This window comes from Aptenodytes forsteri, unplaced genomic scaffold, assembly GCF_000699145.1.
Source record: "Aptenodytes forsteri isolate BGI_AS27 unplaced genomic scaffold, ASM69914v1 Scaffold286, whole genome shotgun sequence".
Taxonomy (NCBI): Eukaryota; Metazoa; Chordata; class Aves; order Sphenisciformes; family Spheniscidae; genus Aptenodytes; species Aptenodytes forsteri.
In genome coordinates this window covers 828,776-837,648 of record NW_008794491.1, presented here as the reverse complement: position 1 = coordinate 837,648, position 8,873 = coordinate 828,776, and the positions used below count along the sequence as shown (strand labels likewise).

The following is an 8,873-nucleotide window of genomic DNA, read 5'->3' as shown; positions in this document are numbered from 1 at the left end:
CAGGGCGGGCAGGGCAGCCAGGGGTTGGGCCTGGGAAGGGGAGTCCTCGCCCCAAGCGGGGCCTTGGGAGGCCGTGGCCTGCGGCCGCAAGCAGGTCAGGCCTGTTCTCTGAGGCCGTAGCCCCCACCGGCTGCAGCTCTGGGGGATGTACCGGCTTGAGTCGCCTCTTCTAGGTGATCTGTGCCGAAAAGCGGGAGCGTTCGCTCCGTGCTGTAGAGGAGCGGGGGCTGCGCTGTTAATCATGTGCAGGAGGTGAGGGCACCTGAGCAACTTGCTCTTCCAGGCAGAGCTGACCTGTGCTCCCAGTTTGCCTGCTTCCCTGGGGCACGAGTCTGATGTGGTATAACGGCGTGTTGAATTTGGCCTGTTGGCTCTCGCAGTAGCCGGGAGGAAGCCAGAAGGAGTTCAGCATTATTCTTAAGAAGAGATTGCAGGACCAGGAGTTAGAAATGCCTTCCCTCTCTTTAGCTAAAACTAGTGGAGTGTGACTTTGTAAGCTGTGCCCACAGACTTCAGGAGAAATGGGTTTGTGCGCTGCGGCACTGATGGGTGTTGGTGGTACTCGCTGAACTTGGCAAACTCTTGCTGCTGTGGATGCTGCGCTTGGGGTATTTCTTCTCTTTTTTTTTTTTTCTTTTTTCCCTTCACAACAGTCTGTAGCAAAGAGTTTGATGGGCTAGTCAAGATGTCTGTGTGTATGATGTTTTACCTAGTGTAAGCTAGCTGGCTCTAAGTTCAGAGGTACATGACGTTATTTTACATCACCAGTGTAGAATAACGGAGTGGCTTTTCAGCATGCTTTAATTAATTTTTGGGGTCTTTGTGATGCTCACAATTCACTTACTAGTTGCTTTTGGGTTTACTGTTTCAAGTGAGTTTCTGGATTTCAGTCTCCCCTCTTCTGCAAGCTTATAAAGGTAAAGACAGAGTTGATGTTTTCCGGACTGTATCTATTTCCCTTTACCCAGAGGAAAGAGAGGCTGGTCAGAACCATGTGTGTTGATTGGCAGCAATGGAGAGGAGCTGAGACATCATATATTGTTTGGGGAGAGAAGTGGGATAAGGCAGCTGCAGGTGTTGAAGGTTTGGGAGCAGAGACTTTTGCCGAGATGGTTGGGCAGAAGTGGAGGGGTTGATGTATCGTCAGTGAGCAGTTGCTTTTCTTTTCAGGGCATCTGACTGGAAACTGGACCATCCGGACTGGACAGGGCGGCTTCGTGTCACCTCCAAAGGCAAAACTGCATACATAAAACTGGAGGATAAGGTTTCAGGTAAGGGAAAGGCTGTGGCAGACTGTGACAATGATTGCTGCTTATGAGCCTGTGCTTCTAAGCCTGCTCAGAGCTGTGCATGGCAGCCCTGGCCACGCTTTAGCAAGAGGTTGCTCTCCTTAACACCTGATTCTTTGTCTGCAGGAGAACTCTTCGCCCAGGCTCCTATAGATCAATACCCTGGCATTGCAGTAGAAACTGTGGCGGATTCTAGCCGCTATTTTGTGATTCGAATTCAGGATGGGACTGGTGAGTTGAGGGGTCACGTATGTGCCAAGTGCTAGGGGTGGAGGAGACTTAGCCTGATGGAGCTGGGTGTATGCCAGGTGGATTGAAATGGTGTTGGGAGTGCTGAAAAGGCTGGGTAGTGTGCCTGGAGAGGTAGGAAGGCAAGGTTAACAGAGGAGGGTTCTCTACATGGCACACAGTCCAGGGGCTGGGAATGAGCGTTCAGTTTCTGAGAGTGCCACATGGGAAGAAGGGTGCATCCTGAAGGCTAGGAACAACGAACTGCTGTGAGCTGCTGGTGTCCAGCTGCAGGTGTGTCAGAGGGAGGTAGTACAGAGTGGTTTAGGAGAAGCAGAAGGATTTTGGAGTGAATGAACACAAGGGCCCATTTGCAGGGCACCTCCAATGACTCCTCCTGTCTCCTTGCTAGGACGAAGTGCTTTTATAGGCATTGGTTTCACGGATCGTGGTGATGCCTTTGACTTCAACGTCTCTTTGCAGGATCACTTCAAGTGAGTTGTGCTTTTCTGGAATGCTGTTTTTCCTCTGGCCTGTAGAACATGGCGGGTGGTGGTGCATGTTCATTTAGTGTAGGCTTCCTTGGGATGGACATGAAGCCCTGCTCTGGCTCCATCAGGGTCACTTGAGTCTGCTGCCAACTGTCATGCAAGCTGAGAGTCCTGCAGGGTCAGATCTGTAAGTCTTAAGCTTGGGGCCTGTGATGCTACAGGTGCAGTGTTAGTCTCTTGGGTTTGTGGTGGTCCCAGCTTTTTGCTGTACTACACTGGGAGTAGGGAGGTAGCTGGTTTGTCAAAGCAAGGTAGTTCTTTGGCAGGGTGGGGAGAGGAACCATGCATTTTTCTGAAACCCTGTTTCCCTTTGCCACAGGCTCTTATGTCTTCCTCTCTTCTTTTTAGGTGGGTGAAGCAGGAGACTGAGATCTCCAAGGAGTCCCAGGAAGCTGACACACGTCCCAAATTAGACTTAGGGTTTAAGGAAGGGCAGACCATCAAACTGAACATTGGGGTAAGCAGCCCAGTTTACCCTGCTTCTTTCTCTGGATATGCCAATGGAGACTGCCTAAAAGCGGTCTGTTCTTTCTTCTTGTACAGAACATGACGACAAAGAAAGGAGGAGCAGCCAAGCCTCGTGTGTCTGGATCAGGGGGCCTAAGCCTGCTGCCACCCCCACCAGGAGGCAAAATTGCAGTCCCTCCTATCCCTCCCCCTTCTTCCACAGCCATTGCCAACCATGTCACACCACCACCCGTGCTGAAATCTACTAACGTGAGCAGTGCAGGTAAACATTAGCATAGAGCAAACAGTCTGTCAGACACTAGTAGGTGCATAGAGAGGACTGAGGCCTGCTTCAGGGAACCAGTGTTCAATCTAGTGCCAACAGTGCCCTGTGAGACATGATGTGTCCTGAGGGCTTTGCTCTCTTTGACCTGACGATCTCCATGCTTGTTTAATAAAACCTGCTTGTTCTCCTTGCAAGGAGGACAGCGTTGTAGCTCCTCTCCTTGCAAGAGGAGAAACCAAGCGACTTGGTCGAAACGATCTTGGGGAGAGGGGGGTATGAAATTTAAATAGTTGGATTTTTCTGAACTTGCATGTGCTTTGGGAGCACTGGCAGAGCTGTGTAAGGTGTCCAGAAAAGTACTGCACAGTCACTTGCTTTCTGCAGAAAAATGTAGATAGACTTGTGATTGTTGTTGAAAGATGCAGAAAAAGCACCTCTTGAGTGGCTTTGACTAGGGAGAGAGGAAGCTTTAGTACGAGCAGCAGAAAGAGGTGCAAAGTATAGTGGGATTGTGGGTGTAGTGGGTTACTTTAAAAATATGTATATAATTTTATATAATATATTTTATGATTTTATACATAAATAAAAATATATATCTTGAACTTCATACATACACACACATATATATATATGTGTGTGTATGTATGAAGTTCAAGATATATATTTTTATTTATGTATAAAATCATAAAATATATTATATAAAATTATATACATATTTTTAAAGTAACCCACTACACCCACAATCCCACTATACTTTGCACCTCTTTCTGCTGCTCGTACTAAAGCTTCCTCTCTCCCTAGTCAAAGCCACTCAAGAGGTGCTTTGACCTGTTGGAGCGGGTCCAGAGGAGGGCCACGAAAATGATCAGGGAGATGGAACACCTCTCCTATGAAGAAAGGCTGAGAGAGTTGGGGTTGTTCAGCCTGGAGAAGAGAAGGCTCTGGGGAGACCTTATTGCAGCCTTTCAATGTATAAAGGGGTCTTGTAAGCAAGATGGAGAAAGACTTTATACCAGCGCCTGTAGTGAATAGGACAAGGGGCAATGGTTTTAAACTGAAAGACAGTGGATTTACATTGGATGTAAGGAAGAAATTTTTTACGCTGCGGGTGGTGAAACACTGGGACAGGTTGCCCAGAGAAGTTGTGGATGCCCCATCATTGGAAGTGTTCAAGGCCAGATTGGACAGGGCTTTGAGCAACCTGATCTAGTGAAAGATGTCCCTGATCAGGGCAGGGGGGTTGGACTAGGTGATCTTTGAAGGTCCTTTCCAACCCAAACCATTCTGTGATTCTGTAACAAAGAGGTTGCTGCAGTCTTCTGTATGCTGTACACACTTTTAGTGTGACCATACAGAGGTGTCTGGAGAGCTGATGATACTCTTGTGAAGGCAGAGACTTTAGCAGTGCTGTACACAGATTGGAGTGAGAAGAAATCACAAGCTTCTGAACAGGGCTGGACTCCAGTGTGTGATTTGTACTGTTAAGGTGGCAACTGTTATGATTGCTGAGCTTGGGCTGAGTCTGAGCCTTATTTCTACTGGGAGAGGTGATACGTCACAAATCTGCCAGTAGGTACGCTACGTGGAGACCGAATAGTTCTTGAAGATGATGTACCCTTGTAGTGGGAGCTGGAGGCTCAGTGCACATTCAGCAAAAGGAGCTGCTGTTATAACAAAATCCTTAAAAAGTCTAACTTCCTTCTTCTGAAGGGAGAGCTGGAGTCACTTCAAAGATTCTCTGCCCCTGCATCCAGCAGTTTGTGTAAGGTGACAGTTTAAATGCCTGTGGTTTTTGTCTTGATTAGCTTGATTTTGTTTTGTTTTTGTTTTTTTTCCTTCTGCCTTAGATATTCTATTAGACTTAGATGCTCCTGCATCTGCATCCAAGGCACCAGCATCAGCTACCACAGACCTCTGGGGAGACTTCAGCACTGCATCCAGGTAAACTGTGGTGAAGGGAATTGCACACAAGAAGTGTAGTGTCCTGAGGGGCACTGGAAGAGCCATAAGTTAAGAAGTCTTATTAGATCTGCTCCTTTGATTGTCCTTTCTTTATTTCAGTGCTGTTCCCAATCAGGCTCCTCAGCAGTCCAACTGGGTCCAGTTCTGAATAGTCAAAGCAGTGGAATGGGACAAACTGATGACCAAGAGGCTCTAGAGGCACCAAATGGGATCAGAGGGGGCACAAACCTCTCTAGTCTTCAATCAAAAACAAATCGGGACAATCCTTCCTTTTTAAACCAGATCTTCACTTCAGTCAAAACTTACTACTTTTGATCCCACAGTGAAACCACTGAACCTAAAGAGAACATACTGACTCCTCACAAGGTGGGCAAGGAGGAGAGAGGTAGCCTCCTCTCTTCCACCCACTTGGCTGTTACATGGTACATCCTAGCTCTCTTCCCCATCTTTCCATACAGGGAAAGCAAGAATCCTGAAGAAGGTGGGTACAGGAGAAGGCTGGGTAGGTGCCTCTGGGTTCCTTGTCCTTTAAATTTTCTCTGGTTGGACTGTTGCTTTTTGTGGCTGCTTTCAATAGTGACTCAAGTCTCTGCAGCTTGGCCTGCAGTGCTGAGGGCAGCCGCATTTGGCTGCGGCTTGTAAGTGGAAGCTGTAAGGAGATAGGTCTTGTCTCGACACAAAACCCTTTTTGATTAATTACATCCATGGTGAGGAGTGAACCTCCCCATGCACGCATTACTCTTCCTCTCTTTGGTGCAATTCTTGATAGTGCTGGATGTTCCTGTGCTCTTGTGGGAGCAGTCATGCAAGTCCTTGAGTAGACCTGCTGCCATTGTGCTGTAGCTCCAGGTGGGCACCCCATCTTGAGGCTCCTTGTTTAGCTTGCAGGTTCACTGGAGGAACTTCTCTCATTTTCACTCCTTTCTCCCTCCTGCCCCATGCAAAGGCCTCATTGTCACTGAGCTGTTTTAACTGGAAATAGCTTTAAAACAAAACAAAACTGTTTTTATAATTTGGTAGTTACTTGCACTAGATGACAACCAGGTAATCCCACCACTCAGCATTTCATGTTCCTGCATCACTATCCTGAGCCCTGGCCTTGTGTTGTGACTTGGCACTGTGTTACAAGTATTGCATATCCATGCCACAATAAGAACTATGGTGGGACAGTGGATTATTCTCTGGTGAAGGGACAATCTCCTTCCCCTTTTCAACTGACACTTATCATTTGGGCAAGAAATGTATAGTAGGCCCAGTCCTGAGAACTGTGGCAGTGAAACTCTCCCACCTGTGTTCCTTCTTGTGGCTTTTCTTCTGACGCTAACTTTCTGGGGATGTGAGCTGGTTTTTGTAACTTGGATATTTTTTTTATTTTTAACATGCCCCAAACCCCCTCTATTTTCTGTGTGGTTTAGGGGGTTAGAAAGAGGTACAAGCCCCCTACTCTCTGCTGTTCTCTTTGGGAGAGTTTCCTAAGGCCCTTTGATCTGGACACTATTCCATCTTCAGCAGCTATGGATGTGATCTGGGGTGTAAGTCTGCTGATTACTCTGGGCAAAGCCTGCGGGCTACCCTCTGTGCTAGCTGATAAGCCAAAACACTAGCTGGGAAGGTGGTCTCAGTGACTCTTCTACAGCTGTACCCAGTTACTAGAACACTAGGGATTTGGTACTTCGCTGGAAGGCTTCTTCCTGTTTTGAACACTCAACCAGCAGCAACGCTTTTGTAACTGGGATACTGTCTGCTAGCACACCTGTGCAAGTAAATTTTTCCCTTTGGGCAAAGATTTCCTGGTGAGGCTTTTAAAAGAGAGTAGTTAGCTCTATGCACCTTGTACTTGCAAGGGTCTCTTGTTCTTTTTTTGTCGTCTTACTACACTGAGGGCATTTTGGAGACAAAGTTTCACTTAGACCATCCCTTTGGGAAGCAAAATTCTTGAAAATAGCTCTAAAGCTGCTGCAGTTCCACTTGTGGAAGTGGGGACCAGACTGCTCTTGGATGTATTTTAAGTAGTCACTTAATCCTGATCCCCTGGCTCTCTTGGTGTTCCCCCTGCTGCCCCTCCCCCGCCTTCATAGTCCCTCCTGCAGTCTCATTGTACTTAAACTCCCTGCCTCCTCTGAATTTGTGGGTGGCTATAATCTGCTAGCGAAGTCATGGACTGCTGGTTGGCTTTTTGTTTTCTTTTTCTTTTTTTGCTCAAATCATTGTGAGGTCCTGTCATTTCAACTATGTATCGGTTCCCCAAACCAAGGAAGTTCATGGCACCAATTAACAACTAACTAGGAGCCTCTTCTTTATTGTCTTAGTTAGTATTCTGGAGATAATATATTATGTATTTGGAAAGCTGAAGAAGCAAAAATTAAAGATATATGTATATAAAGCATAAGATGTACTGGTGCAAATGGTAATTAAACAAGTAATATTGGGGAAAAGAATGTCATGAGTCTTCTAAGTTGTCAAATTGTTGTTGCTTTGGAAGCCCTGCAGATTGAAGGTCTTTATGTCTCTAGCAAGATCCTAGTAGCCTACTTAGCCTTCTGCAAGTGCGTTATGGCCTGCAGACTGGACAGGAGCAGCTTTAGGAGTGAACGGGTTCAGGCTCTGCCTGAGCAAAGAAGTAGGAGCATGGAAGAAGGACACAAAAATTACCTATGGCTGTTCCAAATCTGGGTGGGGGTGGGGGGTGGACGGGACGGGACCAAAAAAACCAAACATGGAAGCAGGCCTGACTGTAGGGGGGTATGTGATGCTTGATAAGAATGTGGATAAAACTAACAAGTGAGAAAACTTAAGTCGCCCTGCCATTTAGCATTTCAGACACTAGAGGCTTCTACACCCTGCACATGTTTTCAGAATTGATTCTTGCCATGCTTGTAAATGGCAAGCAGTCTTTCTGCTGACTGCAGAGATGAGCAAGGTGAGCTGAGTGGGCCCTTTGTCAGGGAGCAGCAAGGGCAGGCTGTTCTGAAAGGGAGAGCAAGCTGGAAGCTGAGTCACAACAAGGTAGGCAGGGGCAGTGGCCTTGCTGACAAAGGAACAGTCCCACAGTACCTAAGCAGGAAGATCAGAGCAGGTCAGGATGAGGACTTGGATCAGCAGGGTACGTGGCCAGGCATGGGCACGGCTGCACTAGCTCAGGCAGGGATCAAGGGTGAGAACCTTAGCTGAAAGAAGCTCATAGGCATACCTTGCTGAGGTTTCTCAAAGCCAGACACCTGTATTATTTAAGCTGGACCTGAGTCCAGGCAGCCAATCTTCCAGAAGATGGAGAATATGCTCACAGCCCTGATGTTCTTCTATCAAGCCTTCTCACAGCCATCTCTTCTTGCACAGCCATGTTTGCTCAGTGTTCCTCTGCCAGACAGTAAAGCTGTACATATGATTGTGTTGAAAGTACAACAGAAATCTTGCGGCCTGGGTAAAGATGAGAAGTCTTAATCTTTTAAGTCAGCTGTTTGAATGACACCAGTAAATGCTGGTGTCATTGTCAAATATTCTAGCATCTATAGTGGCCAAAAAAAAAAAAAATCGCTACATTTCTTTAGATCTAGGAGCAAAACTTACTCTGTTTTGATGAATAGGGTGGATATCTTAGAATCATGAATAGTTTGGGTTGGAAGGGACCTCTAAAGGTCATCTAGTCCAACTCCCCTGCCATGGGCAGGGACATCTTCAACTAGATCAGGTTGCTCAGAGCCCCGTCCAACCTGACCTTGAACGTTTCCAGGGATGGGGCGTCCACCACCTCTCTGGGCAACCTGTGCAAGTGTTTCACCACACTCAGTGCAAAAAATGTCTTCCTTATATCTAGTCTAAATCTACTCCCCTTTAGTTTAAAGCCATTCCCCCTTGTCCTGTCGCAAAAAAGGGGGACTGCTCTGCTAAAAAGTTTGCTGCCATATAAGCCCCCTTTTAAGTATTGATAGGCTGCAATAAGGTCTCCCCGAAGCCTTCTCTTCTCTAGGCTGAACAACCCCAACCCGCTCAGCCTTTCTTCACAGGAGAGGTCTTCCCTCCCTCTGATCATTTTTATGACCCTCCTCTGGACCCTCTCCAACAGGTCCGTGTCTTTCCTGTGCTGAGGGCTCCAGAGCTGGACGCAGGACT

General features: G+C 47.1%; 1 protein-coding gene across 1 annotated transcript in view; it reads left to right on the top strand.

The window, feature by feature from the left end:
* The window catches only part of NECAP1 (NECAP endocytosis associated 1), a 20,994-nt gene that overhangs the window by 483 nt on the left and 11,638 nt on the right, over positions 1-8,873 (top strand). The window contains exons 3-9 of the mRNA XM_009290944.1: positions 1,171-1,271; positions 1,416-1,520; positions 1,930-2,011; positions 2,417-2,525; positions 2,612-2,798; positions 4,649-4,742; positions 4,863-5,244. Coding sequence (XP_009289219.1) covers positions 1,171-1,271; positions 1,416-1,520; positions 1,930-2,011; positions 2,417-2,525; positions 2,612-2,798; positions 4,649-4,742; positions 4,863-4,911 — 727 coding nt within the window. The 3' untranslated portion in view covers positions 4,912-5,244. The remainder of the gene's footprint in view (positions 1-1,170; positions 1,272-1,415; positions 1,521-1,929; positions 2,012-2,416; positions 2,526-2,611; positions 2,799-4,648; positions 4,743-4,862; positions 5,245-8,873) is intronic.